The 16,257-nt window shown below is 32.2% G+C and overlaps 1 protein-coding gene across 3 annotated transcripts in view; it reads left to right on the top strand.

Annotated features, from left to right (window-relative positions):
- LOC119081459 (solute carrier family 41 member 2) overlaps positions 1–15,565 on the top strand; it is a 29,321-nt gene extending 13,756 nt beyond the window's left edge. For 2 of the 3 annotated variants that reach the window (XM_037190450.1, XM_037190441.1), the window contains 8 exons: positions 10,112–10,371; positions 12,503–12,715; positions 12,808–12,919; positions 14,002–14,148; positions 14,221–14,368; positions 14,470–14,675; positions 14,764–14,912; positions 14,984–15,565. In XM_037190450.1, the coding sequence (XP_037046345.1) occupies positions 10,112–10,371; positions 12,503–12,715; positions 12,808–12,919; positions 14,002–14,148; positions 14,221–14,368; positions 14,470–14,675; positions 14,764–14,912; positions 14,984–15,184 (1,436 nt within the window). In that variant the 3' untranslated portion in view covers positions 15,185–15,565. Of the gene's footprint in view, positions 1–1,682; positions 1,911–3,464; positions 3,985–10,111; positions 10,372–12,502; positions 12,716–12,807; positions 12,920–14,001; positions 14,149–14,220; positions 14,369–14,469; positions 14,676–14,763; positions 14,913–14,983 lie in introns of those variants that run through there. The other variant, XM_037190430.1, reaches the window with a different exon arrangement.
- The last annotated feature ends 692 nt before the right edge of the window (positions 15,566–16,257 follow it).

The raw sequence follows: 16,257 nt of genomic DNA, 5'->3' as shown, positions 1-16,257 counted from the left end.
GTCAAAACTCATAGCGACAAAGTTTATATTTTCAGGAAGGTAGAGAAGATTCTCCTGAAGTGCAGATTATCAGAAAATGTTATGAATTTTCGTATACCTCCTGCATACGACTGTATACTAATAATTATATACCATCCACCGGTAATTATGTTTTATCTGTTCAAATTAACGCTAATGTGCATACTAAATGACATTCATTCGACGTGCAAGCAATGTGCACGGCAATGTTGTGTCACATTGTGAGTTTTCATTTGTAATAACGTTCTGAATGTACACAACGAAAATAGAAATCGTCAATTTGATCTCAACGGCTTATTTTCCTTGCATTAAGTACTGTATTAATCGTTAGGCATTAACACCATGGATTTAGCAACATAATACACGAATATTACTTAAAGGATTCGATATCGTGTTAGTCATTCGCATGATAATTTTGGTCACGTTTGCCAATATTATAAAAAATTGAAAGGAACGTTTCAATTTTTTAATTAGGGGATTCTATACATTGACGTCAAGAGCGAAAATTCAAATTGTAATAAGTCAATGATTCACTCATGACAAAAAAAAAATTAATAAATTATAATTCGTTAATAACAACAACAATTATAAGAGTATCGTCGCGATGAATCAATAACAATGAAGACGTAAGCTTGAAAGACAAAAAAAATGGTTTTTATGCTATATAAACACACACATGGCGGGCATGCGAATTTTAATTCGTTATCGCGAATTTTTAATCGTTCAATGTAGGATTAGACTGAAATGTTCGGCTAAGCTACCGACCATTATCTATAACACAGTAAAGGAAAAAAATACAGTCGCAAGATGATAAACTTAAATAAGCTTTTTGCGCGCGCACAGTAAGCATATCTAATTGCGATTTTTATCGTTCCTACCATTTTTTTTATAACATCTTGGACATTTCGAGTAATTATTGTCAGATCTTATTTTACACCGGTCATATTCGCATGCCAATAAAATTTTATTAATAAAAAAAGAAAATTTTAATTTAAAATTGAAGACAAATTAACACAGTGCAATTCGGAATTGAAACAGACAATTATATTGATGTGCTTCATTTATTAAAAAAAAACTATTTTTTAAATTTTATTTTGAATCGGAATAAATTGAGTGTCGATTACGGTCAGCACATAGAACATTGAACACTTAAATTAAAATATAAAGTTTCCAAACGAAACTATTTTTTTTTTTAAATAAAAATTTATTTGTTCATTTGAAGAAGAGGTACATACAAATCATATTTTTCTTTACTACAATTTCCAAACAAAACACTTTAAGCAACCATCCAGACAGACCATATTTCCATACAAAAAAAAAGAAGAAGATAAAATTAAACAAACATTGCACAGGTAACAACACAATAATATAAGACACATCTCTCTCAAAAAATTACAGCGCGCACAGTTTCATATAAAAATTTTCTTTATGACGTCCCCATAGTCTCTAATAATCTTTCATTTTTTCCACCGTGATTTGTTGAATTTCATAAAGACAGTTGAATTCAGCTGTTTAGTTTTTGATGCATAGACAGTTAGCGATTTCATTCCGTCGGATTCGAGTGTTGATATATTTTTTCCCCATAATATAAAATACAATACGCGGTTTCAATCGATTCACGTTTTTTTTTTAAATTATGCGTTTGATGGAAAATCCAAATAAATTATTTTTTTTTTGTTTTTTAATTTAAATTTACCGATGCAATATTTTAGTCGGATTTTAAAAGTTTTTGTTTTCTCTCTGAAATTAAACGTTGAAATGTTCGACAAATACATGAAATTGTGTTGCGCGAGTTCATAAAAAAAACGAAACAAAAACTCCGATTTCGTTAAAAGCGAATAAGAAACTGACCTAAGATGGGATAAAAAAAAGTTAAATTCTTACAAATTAAGGTTATTAATTACACACAACGTCTAATTTGTGTAATGGTTTCCACTCTAAATGCAATATTCATAAAATTGTTTTTTTTTTCCTGAAACCAAAAGTTTCGTTTTATTGAACCATTTGTGCGATTTGTGTGCTCAGAAAGTTGTTACCGACAAAATATTACATTTGTTTCCACTATCGCATTCACGTGAACCTATTTTAGTGGTTAAACAACATTTACAAATTACATCGTGTAGTTAATTATATAATTAGGTGATCTATTTAAATATGAAACCATCCGAAAAAAAATGTGTATTTCTGTATTATATACGAGAGTGAGCTGTTATCGCTAAAACATATTGATGATTTATTACCATAATTCGTCAGCCGAAGATATAATACCATAGCAAGTTCCAAGTTCACTAACATTTTCCTAATCTTGCGCATAGTTCCAATTTTAGAACCGATGTCTTATGTCTCCCGAAAATGTTGATTTCATTTTAAAACTTTCATCAGTCGCACCTCTACAAATTCTCTAATTTAATTCATTTAGAACAGATACAGTTACAGAACTCCCTTCAGAACAACCTACGTTCAGACAATTTTATCAACAAAATTGCGACACAATGCAGAGTAACCAAATTCGTTTTACTATTGTTTACAATCCAGATGCAATAAAAAATAAAATTGAACTTTCCCGTATTATAGTGCGCCATACAAAATTTCCAAAACGAAACACTCATTTTATCAACTTATCAGAAACAAACAGCCAGAGTATTAGTACAATTTCGCGCAATTTCTAGTTGTATTTAAATAGCTGATATTAATTGGTTCAGTCTTTACATTCATGCACAAAACGCGCAGAGACTCCATTCCATAACATTTTAAATTCAGCTCTGCATTTACTCTATTCCAACCGTTTTGCTACTAGTAATTCAATATTTTTAAATTGCAATAAGACCTTCAAGTTGTATAAACCGAACATTTCTATGTTGAAAATCTTATGTGATCAATCGCTCTGCAATTAATGTCTAATCAATCAATAGTCCAATTCGTCTGCAATGGTTCAGACCAGCTTAAGCGTTAAGTGTGGCACAGGTAATAAAAAGAAACGTAAAATGTGAAATAATAATCAAAACAACAACAAAATAAAACCTTTTGATTATATCCGCATCTGTATATTATTATATACATCACCGTGTCAGTGCTGTGCATGTGATGTGTTTTAACTTGAATCTTTATCATCTATATAATTATTAAGATGCGTCGATGCCGTTTGGTCACACATTAAGTATAATGCAATAAATGAGTGGTGATAAGGGCCCCGATAACATTTTTTTTCCCAACAATACAAATTCAATCATTTTCGTATTGCCTGTGTCAAGTCGAGGTTTTGTAACAAGGTTAACCAATTATTGTTACTCCATTTCATACCTATATACTGTCGTGTGTCCCTTGAGAGCATGTGAATATTATATTGTTTTATGGTTTATCTTAAAGAATAGTGTGTTTTGTTTTCGAAATTGAACAAAAGAACAAATGGCTATAACCGACCAAACTATTATTTTGTTTGACTTTAGAAATTCATCAGTTTTTTGTTACTAAAAAAAACGAGACCAACATCCAAATCGTAATTGAGAATTTTAACATAAATATAAAAAACGACATGTAACGCAACCATATATAAAACCCCAGTGATTAGTGATTTTCGTAAAGAAAAAAAGTTTTTTTTTTCAATCTGAAGAATTAAATTAATTAAATAAACAAACGAAACAAACAAATAAAATTGCTCAATACAAAACCGCCCAACAACCCGGGCATTTACACAAATTAAACATAAAAATTAAATTTAAAACGAAAGGCAAAAAAAAGCTTCCACCATGCATCACACAACAAATTCGGAACCAAACAATAACACAATAACATCACTGACCACACCAATTACTGATGCGCTTGATATTGAACGAAATGGTACAAACGATAGTCGAATTCTAGTTCAAGACAAATCGTTCAACAATAATGATAGTCAAGTGATAAACGTTAGCGGTCTGAAAGGCGTTTACATACAAAGTGATAAATATAGACCGTTTACGATTTTCGGTAAGTTCTTTTATTTTCGTTCTCAGTATACCACTTTTAGGTAGAAGCAACCAATCCACATAAATTCTTATATTTTTCTTATCTCTATAAATTCGTAGTTGTTTTAGTTCGCAGTATCTTTAACCCTACCGTAAAAAAGTAATTTACATTTCGTAATCTTAAGTTTAACCAATTTTTATCTCGCTACGCATATAAGAGTTGCAAAATTCCTGTTCAGTAAAAAAGTGCTGTACGAAGACCGGACAGATAATATGTCAATTATTTGCATTTGCATTTAATTATGTTGACTTCTTCCACGCATGAATAGAATTATTGGTGGCTGTCTATAAAAGATGTCGACATTATCCGCTGCTTACCTCCCCAAAATCAAAAAAATTTCCACACAAAAATGTAAAATTACAAATTTCTCCCATAAACCAGACGTCTTTTATGGACAGTCCCTTATTGGTTTTCATCTTGACTATGCAATTCAAGTAAAAAACGTTCCCGCTCATTTAAATAGTTATTTTACACATTCTGTACAGAGAAGATCCATAACGAAGTAATAATCGAGTTCATAAGAGTCATTCAATCATATCAGACACGTGTTAAGACTCTGTTGAGTTGATTAACCTTTCAGATTTCATCATTAGATCTATTACTTCGCTTATTTAACGCTATCGCTAAGTGTAAAATCTTGTACTTCATTAGTTTCAACGTATATCTTGTTATTATAAGAGAGCTTATTTTTGTCATTATATAATATGACTCGCCGTTTCTAAGAGGAATAGCTACCATTCCACGTAAAGTATTGGTTTATATTTGTAAAATCAAATGAAATCAATCCTGTTACTTCATCGGAAGCGGTTTTCTTGGTTACGGAATTTGTTTTTAACGAGTTTCCACTTCATCACTTTTTTTATCAAATGTTATTCATTCATTAGAGCATTTGTTAAGTGGGCTGTATCGTACATAAATAAACAAGAACAAGGTGTCTCTAAGCGACAATTATATTAATCAAATTAATTTTTTACCAATGGAACTGTAGTTTTATTGGTCATTGGTATGCTCGGTTGACCTTTGAAACAATATAAATTCAAAAAAAAAAATGCCACAAAACCACAAGTTAAATTACTGCAACAAAAACACTGATTATTTTCGGTCAGAACAAAAAATTGCCCCAAGAATTTACTTTGCAAATGAATTGGATCGTCCAACAGGCCTCATCTCACTAACTCAAATTCAGTTCAACAAAATTTTACCAAATTTCGTAAATTAGGTAATTTGTTTTTGGCCGATGGCTCGTAGCTTGTTACGCATTGCTATTATGCATTAAAAGCATAACTTGCAATCGTATGTGACCTCATTGGTATGCACTATGCAGTTTTATGCATCAGACGTCTATACACATTTTTCAGATTTATTGAACGTTATTTTACCGGGAATCCAATCGTACAATAACAGTTGATATATCAACATTAACTTAAATTTGAATGCAATTACAATTTAGAGAGATTGTGCAGGCGAATCGCGTGTATTGTTAGAAATAGTTATTTGTTTACCAAGGGGAGAAAATAGGAAATTTCACCAAGAGCGAAAGTCTGCGAGGGCCGTAATTCGTTCAAGGTGAAATTTTCTATTTTCTCCCCGAGGTGAACACAACATTTTTCATGCTCAGAATGACAACCAAACGCCATTTTCACGAACGCTTCTTAGTGGACAAAATAAGGATTTTTCGCATCGCTAGCAAGGACATTTGTTTACTGTAAGTCTTCGTTCCGTGCAAAACAACAAGAGTTATTTGTTGTTGACATTCCAAATCGACTTTTGTAAGTCATCTCGCCTTTATCGAACAAATTAACTCATCTATGTAGAAGAGACAAAAAAAAAACCAACTCGCCAGTACAGTATTTGAAAAGTTAACTGCAGAAACTCGACATTGTCATTTTTCTTATAATTCGCTAATATGATATGTTCCGATATTCATTTATCAAGATCTATATGCTTCATTTTCGGTCTCATCGTAACAATTTTACTTTCAAAGTTGTTGTACCGATTATGGTAATAGAATTGCTAACAAAAAAATATTTGACTGCTAATTTGTATATACCACACTCACAATCAGAATTATCACATTCATAAAATTCACACGGTCGATAATTAGTTTCGTTTTTTTCGTGTGCACGCAAACGTAAATCAATTATTAGATCCTAGAACGTGTTAACATTCAATTAATTGCTAATTATGCTTCCAAATAACAATGCACTGTTGCTGAGTTTTCCGTTTTGCATTTTGTTTCTCTTTATTTTTGAAATAATATTCGAAATCATAAAAATTTAGTTTAAACGAAAAATGTGGTGCTGAAAATAGTGCCAATGTCGGAATGTTTCTTTTTTTGATTTGCAATTTTATTAGCACTTTTAATGAATTATTAAAATCAATTAAATTATTAAATTCAGCCCGATTTGAAACAAAAAAAAAATTGTTTGTTAAATCACTGAAAATATTGAAAAGCGTGGGCAAATGTTTCGGTTATCTTATAATTGTTTGGCATTTTAATCTGCTAACATGATCTTAGATATAACTTCTAACCTTTTCTCATGTACATTTTTTATTCGTTCACGAACTTCACAAATCAAGAAGCATGAATATTAAATGTTACAGAAGGAAAAAATGAGTTTTTGTTTGCAAAAAAAAAGAGTTTCGCGGTCGGACAATTATTTCTTCAATTTATTTCAAACCACACCGAGGAAATAGACATTCCTAATTGTCTTAACAATACATCATTCAAACATAATAATAAATAAAAATCGATTTAGTGTTAGAAATATAATAACCCATACGATACACGATACACGCAAGCATATATAACATACTATACACATATTGATGATGCATTGCTCATACACGGTATGGATTAAAACACATAAAAAAACATTACCAACGATAATTATAATAAAATTCGTAAACACGTAAAAGGTGAATAGACGCCTCCTACTATTACTTTTATAATGTTAAGTATGTGAACTTGGCGACCATTTCCGGTTCCTTACTCCCATGAACTTTCGTCCGAGCACGGTTTTATTCGAAGAATATTATGCAAAATGTTACACTGCGCGGGACAATCTAATAATCGTTTTGTTTATTGTCGGTGTTGTTGATTCGTTTTTTTTTTACATTTCTAATGGTCTTCAATGAAATATGTATGTAGTAGATAATATGCAGTGTGTGTGCAAAAACTATAAATCGCTTCGTACTTACAATTGCACAATATTGTTTGTTGTACGCATATTTTTGTACGGCGAAAATAAAAAAAAACGTGAAAAATGTAAAGAAATATAAACTTGATATTCAAAAGCCAATCGATCCATTAAATGTCATGATTTTACGATATATGTTCGTAAATTGATATGCCAATGCGGCTGAATTCAATGCATTGTGTTCTGCAGTTCTGCTGCAAGTTATAAGTTATTGTAAGTAAACATGTAGGACTTTGTAATGTGCTATGTGCTAAGTTTGTATTACAAAGTCGTCATATATCACTAACTCGTACTCATTCTAATTTTTCGATTGTTATATTGTGTCGCTAAAAGTATTTATTATAGCCATCCAGTCATCCTACGTAATGCAATGTTTTAACTATATTTCCATTTGCCAGTTTTGTATTTTCACGTCTTCTTCGACGGACTTCCAGCTAATTGGAAAGTTTTCAGACAAAATTTATTGCTGGTTAAAAAAACATTCTAAAACGTAGACTGCATGGTGCGCTAAATTCATATTATTTATCTTATTCGTTCCAAAGTGTTCCTAAGATTTTCATAAAATAATTTCAATGTTCCTTTAACAGAGGTAAGATGTAATTTATTGCCTATTCATGCAAAACAAATTCCTAATTTGACGATAGTGCAGTTAAGCTTGTGAATTGAATTCTTCTCTGTTTCTCCATCTTAAAGATTTTTAAATATTTTCATTCAATTTTGTTGGCTCAATTAATATTTTACAACTTCGTTTTTGCTGACTCATTTCTTTAGTTATCGAATTGAAATCATTTCTTCCACATTTCTTCTAATGGAACCACATCTGATTTTGAGTTCGAATGCCACGATTTAATTTATGCAAAAGGGGACTTTTGAAAAATAAAATTTTCTTTTTTGCAATGTATCATGTTGGGACACTTTATTAGCATAACGATGAGTTATTGTTGGTAAATATTAATTTTGGTAAATTACCTTTAGCGGTACATCCCCTATAACTGTGATCATCAGTTGAATTGGATCTAAATATTTTGAAATTCCTTAAATGTGTCGGTGAAAATACCTCGTATAAAGTGACATTATAACCAAGCGAAAAAAAGTTACAATCCGTTAAGAATCTCGTCATAAAAAAATTGTTGAATTGTTGTTTGATTCATTAAAAATTGATTGAAATCATAAGTGGTGTTCTTTGCCTAATATGGTGTTCCTCTCTGTTTTTTTTTTTTTTGTTAATTTGCAGCATTAGAATTTTTTGTCTTGGGCATGCAGCTTTTCATTAAAGTCAAAACGGTCCAATCTCATTATATTTTTGATCGATTGAATTACTGTCGGTGCTAATAGTTATGTACGGAAGTCATGTTAGAGCTTCAGTCTCTTTTATTTGAGTTAATTTAAATATAGTTAATTATAGCAATCAAATTCAAAACGTTTATGGAACAGGACGTGTAACATGAAAGATAGGTACTTCATCTACAGTAAACTTTAAAAAAACGTTTCACTTGTGACACTTCAGTTTCACCAATTGTGCAGATGATATATCTGTCCTTCAACGGATGTCATTCCTAAAATATTGAATTAGACATTCTCTAAAACCTTTTGCAAATCGCATCAACCATAGTAAATGTATTACTTTGTCTGTGTATATTACTCTTAACATGTCACAGACGGCAAGCATATTAACAGTTTTACTATCTGATCTATTACTTCATTTGATCGAAGATTTTCAGAGATTTAATTCAGAAATCTTTTACTTCATTTGTTTTGAACATGCTATTTGCTATATAAGACCTCATCGGTCAGAACTTGTCGTTAATTATCACTGTCGTTGTCGATAACAGATGACAGCCGTAAAGGTTAATTCTTGACGCAAATTATTTTATTTCTTTCGTTTCATCATACGTTTTGTTTCATATGTGAATACGCTGACCACAGTCGGGTGCTTATTTTTGACGTCGTCTCGTCAATAACAGATGACATACGATTCACTTATTGTTTGAATTGACAAAAACTGACAACTGTGAGTTTTCAGATTTTCCAAGCTCCTACAAAATCCGCTTTTGAATTTTGAACTATGTTTTATTGAGGAGGCGGCAGTCCTAAAGGTATAGAGACATCTAATTCTTAGAAGTCGAAAATGGTAGATTATTTCGGATGATGTGGAAGTAATTCTGTACATGGGTAACAATTTTGTTATAAAGTCAAACTCACTTGTGTGTGTTCTTAGCAACAGGCTTCGGTAACAGTCTTCGGTAGCAGAGATGTTGTATATCCTAGAGTCTTGTCGAACAGTTACTGAAGCAAGTTCCTCAAAAATACACGAGGGAGTCTACGAGTATCACAATGTCGTTTCTGAAACTTTGAATTACGTATCAGGATACAATGTATTTGGATGTATTGCCTATCCCATACGAACGTTGAATATTAAATAGGAATTCAAATGAGCCCAAATTATACTTCATACAATGGACCATTTTCTCAGTGGATCAACTGTTATGGAATGATTAACTTTCGTATGAGACAGGCAATAAAATAACTTTTTAGCAAGAAAGGGCTAAATATATTTGAATTCAGAAACTGAGATTTCAATTATTCCAATGTACTTCCAGACCTTACATTACACGAATCAGTAGCTTAATTCTATTTAGCGCGACGCAAGCATGTACTGCACGATTAAAGATTATAAATATACAGATTTATGTGTTCTCAATAATTAGTTGGCGAAACAATTGATTTAATAATTCTATAATGCCACCACAATGATGCTCATATGGTAATTTATTTGTTAATGATTGAACAATGCGATGTTATCGTTTCGTTAATTTTTTGCTTGGTTTTTTTTTCGCTATGTTTTAATTACATTAATTAACATTTCATTATTTTCCATTAAATTACAGATAGTGATAATGAAAAATTTGCTGTGCTGCCTCCTTCCACAACCGGTTCATTAACTTCAATCACCACGACGTCAGTAGCATCATCTGAACCTGATCCCGGATCAGATAAAGGCGGCGATGACGGTGGAAATGATAAATTAACGGGCAACGGTACTGCTTCGGAAGAAGCATGGTGGCAAACAACGATACAGGTTTCGATACCATTTTTAATTGCCGGTGTCGGAACGATTGGAGCTGGTATTATACTTGGAATAGTTGAGGTATGTAGAAGAAAAGAAAATTTCGTTTTTGCTAGATTTGAAAATGGTTTGACACACGGAACATTCGTGTCGCGGTTGTGTTATCTGATGTGGCAATAAATGGATTTTATCCTCAATTTTATCATGATCTCAACAAATGAAAAAATATCTTATCATCCATCCATCACACTAAATGACGATAAAGTGATTGTAATATTGATGGTAATGCTACGATGTTCGTTTGATTGTGCCGTTTATTTCTTAACACACAAGAGAAACTATTAAACTTAAAGTTCGTTAAATTCCTTTTATTTCCATTTGCTTAAAGCTCAGACGTTTTTACATCGTAAATTGTTACTATTTACCTGTCCAATTGTTGTATTTTGTAATTCTCTGGGCAAATAATTACTTAATGAAAATATTAAGTTGACTGACTGGTAGGTTGAGAAAAATAAAAGTAAAATGAGTTTTATTAGTCCAAACAATGAACTTTGAATATAGTTTTATGGGATGTCGTTAAAACCGACCTTATTGCGAACAGTAGAATTTTGAAATCAATTGAATTTAATGGGACGAAAAGGTACAGCCGTGAGTAAGGTCGTATTCAATTCATCACAGATTTCATTTTAACAAAATTGTGTCACGAAATTTTTGATTTTGATCCAGTGGCATAATAGATTAGCTCGTTAAAAGTGTATGTTTATTATGTAGGTGGAAGGGAGTATGTTGTACCACCAACGTGAAAAAATAAGAAGTTAAATCCCCCTGGTGACCGGTGATGACTCGCTTGTCAAACGAGTAATGCCAGAACAAATTCCTTACTTTATAAGTAGCATTCTCATTCAATCAATGTGCACTTATTATCTTATGACATACGATTTTTGCTATGATCATCTTCTCAAACTTTTCTTTATTCAAATGACAATTCTCATAATACATATTTGGTCATAGTAACTATTGGTGAAGCGGAAAAACAAAATGAAATACCCGAAAAGAAATGATAAATCTAAACAGACAAAGTAGAACCTTGAGGAGGTAATTAATTACACACAGAGCTATTTTACAGAAGCGATAAAAAGTGTCCTTACAATTTTTAAGAAAATTTAGTCATTTCATAACAATTGCGCATTCTTTTGTGCAAAGTGTTTGGACGCAAAATCTCTTACTTCATTCGGTTTATCGTATAATTTACTACATAAGAGTATACTATCGGCAGGACATAAGAGTATGTAAATTCATCGCTCATTTTTATCGACATTGTTGATAACAGATGATTTGGCCATTACACGTCTAAAAGCGATTGTTGCTTGAAGAATCACATTTCAAAGAACTTAATAATTTATTAAAGCTCTTAAATGTGCAATACGCCGGCAATGTGGAACAGGGGTTTCCATCTCTTTCACTGAAGTGCGAAAGAAAAATGTATCGATGGATTTTTCTCTCCCTCTTTGATACAAAATGAAAAAGATGTAAAAACCTCCGTTCCACATTCGCCTCGGTTTAAATTATCTTTTTCGTGTGCAGACTTCAATTGAAGTCTAAATGACTTCTAAAAAGATTTTACAGTTTCTAGAATTTTTAAAAGTGTTCTTTGTTCTTTGCAATGAATAGACAATTTCCGTATGTACAATAAGACTGAGAAAACACAAAAAAAAAATCGGAAATAAATCGTCGTAATCTCCCATATATGAATTACCATTTGTCAGACATACGAATTACAACAAATAAATAACAAAATACATGATTGATGGTTGAAAATGAAATCTAGCCTCATCCATCCAGTCAAAAAGCATTTTATTGTGATTGATATGCTCGTTGTATTATTGTTGAGGTAGGTCCGAGAAAAAAAATACTTTTTGATTGTCAGACTGTTTCGCTATCTTATGAAATCACTTCAACGGTGAAACATTAGATAAGATCGTGGTAAATTGAATTACAGTGATTTTTGTAGACGAATTTCGGGACGATGAATTGATCGATTTATAGAAAGATTTACAATACCGGATTAACAACAGACATACTTATTGCAGAAATCGTGAACGTTTTTTTTATTTTTATTCAAACGATCTCACGCAAAGACTCATCAATCAATTATTCAGCCGAACATTTTTGCGAGATAAAAAAAAGTTCTGAAAATAAATTCTAATTTCAGCAATGGACCGTATTCAATGAAGTTCGGGAATTATTCATACTGGTTCCAGCTCTACTTGGCCTTAAGGGAAATTTAGACATGTGCCTAGCCTCGCGTCTATCAACACAAGCTAATTTGGGTAATATGACGACTCGTCGTGAGGTTCTTAGTATGGTTGTAGGTAATATAGCGCTGGTGCAGGTGCAAGCCATTGTAGCATCGTTCATTGTCGCTGTAAGTACTAAACGAACACAAAGCTAAAATCACAAATTATTTTCCTGTTGCATAAGACTCTTATCGATTCAATTTTCCTTCCACCCACGCAGATATTTGCTATTACTGTGGGATCAGCGATGAACAATTCTTTTGTGTTGGAGCATGCGATTTTGATGATTGCGTCAAGTATGTTTACAGCAACCGTCTCATGCTTTCTTTTAGGTAAGTGTACAAACTATGGAACGAAATTTTGATAAAACTTAGCAACAGAATTATGAAAATGTATAAGAGTTACACTCCTTCTTTGTTTGATTTCGAAATACTTAGTTGTTTGTGTTAACACGTCACTGGTGTTGTTCATAAAGTCTGTTCCGCTAAAATTAACAATTTTAAGCACCTCTCTTGCCTATTGCACTTTAAAAGAAAATGTAATACGTGAAAGGACGGGCTGTATCGCCTCCTACATCTAAGCGAGATATACTTTATGAATAAAATATCTTTCGAAGGACTTTACGACCCATATCGGATATAAGATCCGGTTATATTAGAGACCAGATCCTGGGGCTCAATTGAATAGCTCGGAGTTGAAAAATCACTTCAAGAAAAGCAAAAAAAAAAATTGAAATGAGCTAGCGCTATCTATCACTAAGCGAACCAATAGACTAACAGTTAACAAATATCCCCACGGAAAACTAAAAGTTAAATAAACACCTACACTCCCACACCATAGGAATATTTAACACACCTCTGTGCGGCAACTGTGGCCAGGTGAAATCTACCGAAAGCTTACTGTATCACTATCCAACCTTCATTATGGATAGAGTTAGATTATCGAGGCGGGTATATTAAACCGCATGGTATTGTAAAGGATATCTCTTTCAAGCATATTCTGGATTATGTGATTAGCACGAATTAAATCTAAATTTTATTCACATCCAACGGAAAATGGTCACACCCACCTAATCTAATCTAAGGTCCGGTCTATATTTTGGTTTTCAATATCAGCAACTGCGTTTTTTAGGAGTTTTACAGAAATTCGACTTATTTTATCGATTTTATATTTGATAGAAAGTGCAGCGTCTAATCATTGAATCTACTACTTCATATGTTTAAAGTATCACCTTTTAACTGGTAGTAAATCTATTACTTCATTTGTTTTTCCTCACATTTTTCTATATGAGAGAACACACGTAATTTCTGTCGTTAACAGATGACATTTGTGATGTTTCTTAAATAAGTTTGCGATTCATTCGAATTAATCGACAACAATTTAACAAAAATTTCTAAAATTTCTTTTTTTCCAGACTTTATATTAGTGGCTGTGATATTATTATCTTATAAGTTTAACCTGAATCCCGATAATCTGGCAACACCACTCGCAGCTTCCATCGGTGATGTAGTGTCACTCACCATGCTATCATTTATCGCAACAATGTTATTCCAAAATTTAGGTAAAATCAAAATCTAATCTAATATTAGCGGGCAATCACTTGAAATGCAAATTTGTTATTCCATCCACACAGTTTACTATAGCTGGCTATCGTTTATGATCATTTCCATATACTTTATCCTGCTACCACTTTGGATTATCTGCGTTTTGTATAATAAATACACACGACCGGTGTTGAAATCTGGATGGGTTCCCGTACTGTCGGCGCTATTCATTAGCGGGTTAGTACAGCATTTGCAATCCAATCAATTTTTTTGTAGACATTTTCAAATGTGATATGGATACCGGACGGATTTTAATGATTTAATGACTCCTTTTTCAGAATGGGTGGCTTAGTATTAGATCAGGCTGTGGATGCATTCACCGGTTTTGTAGTTTTTCAACCAATTATCAATGGAATTGGTGGTAATTTGGTGTCGGTGCAAGCAAGTAAAATGTCAACCTTCTTACATCAAAGTTCCATACTTGGCATCGTGCCCCCGCATAGTAAGATATGTGAAAATCCATTCAGAGCATTGGTTTCTGGAGGTAAGTTTGTTGTTTCATGGTGTATACGTGATGCGGAGCCTATTGTTTCGAAAATAATTTTTTTTTTCGATTTTGCCTTTTCTTACAGTTCCTTATGCAAAGACCGCTAGAATTCTTATATTGATGTCAATTCCTGGTCAAATAATATTTATATTTGTGGCTGATGTTATACACATGGGTGAATCGACAATTGGTGCTCTATTCGTTTTTGCGTATTTATTCGTTAGTTTTATTCAAGTAAGTGGACCGCTGAACATTATCTTATAACGAAATGGACCATCCTCACCCAATACATTTTCGTTTTGCAGATCTGTCTTCTTTTGTATATTGCTCATGTCCTCATTCATGCAATGTGGAGGTGGAAAGTTGATCCTGATAATTCGGCAATTCCATATCTAACCGCACTGGGCGATCTGTTCGGCTCAATGCTGTTGGCACTGGCGTTCCTCTTTCTTCAAGGTGTTGGACACGGTTATGGTGAACGGGACATTGAAGAAATTGGACCATAAAATGGTTTACAGGATAAAAGAAGCCCAACGAAAAAAAAAAATTGAGAAAGAGAGAGAAAAAGGGAAGAGAAAAAAATTCAATTTTTTCTGTCTTTTTAACGAAAGCTTTACTTTTTTACACCTTGTATGTAGTCGGTAATTCTGTTTTTTTTTTGTTAATTTTCGATTTATTTTTTTTGTTTTGGTTTTTAATAATGTCATGCCGAATATAACTCAATGTGGCATGGGATATAAATTTTGTATATTTATCGAATGAATGGCAAAGTGTGATACACATTTATTAAGAATAAATGAACAAACAAACAAACATAAAATTATACTTAACGTTTAATAAGAACGCAACGATTCACTTTTGGATTTACTTGAAACTGACGACAATAATTACACGGAATGTTTTTTTGTTTTCGAGTGATTCTAACATTGAGAAAACAATGATGTCCTCTCGTCTTGATACAATAATATGTAGTCGTTAAGTGTTTAATACAAACGACTAAAAAAACAATTTTGTTGGTTCGTCGATCGATTTTTGAGCCAAACATTAAGCAAAACAAAACAAAAAAAAATTAACAAAAATAATTTTCAATTCAGTCAAGTGTATACGCAACGTAGAATATTCCAGATTTTGTCACATTTGTTTTTAGTTGTCGTTGTTTTTTAGTTGTTGTAGTAAATGAATAAGTTAGCTAGCAATTGAATTGCTTAAATATCGGAATTCTGATTTTATAAGTCAATCGCTCTCTTAAAAAAATCCTAAGTTTTTTTTGTAAGATTTTTAGTTGACTAAGTTATGCATAATCCGTTTCTGAACCAGTTTCAGTCGTTTGCCATGGAAAACAGTATTCGACTTTAAAAAATATTCATGTCCCGAAATTCTATTTAATATAATCAAAGTAATTTAAGGATAGCAAATGCATCATAATTGAGGTACGGCCCGAGCAATTTTACACGATTTATTTGTGAACATTTTCATATGACGCCAAAATAACTCTCGATTTGAAATGTTGGTAAGAAATATTTTACGAAAATAACTTCAGAATCAACTGGCACATTCAGAAGGACTATTTTAGAAATTT

This window comes from Bradysia coprophila, chromosome X (assembly GCF_014529535.1).
Source record: "Bradysia coprophila strain Holo2 chromosome X, BU_Bcop_v1, whole genome shotgun sequence".
Taxonomy (NCBI): domain Eukaryota; kingdom Metazoa; phylum Arthropoda; class Insecta; order Diptera; family Sciaridae; genus Bradysia; species Bradysia coprophila.
This window is presented reverse-complemented; position numbering and strand designations above follow the sequence as displayed.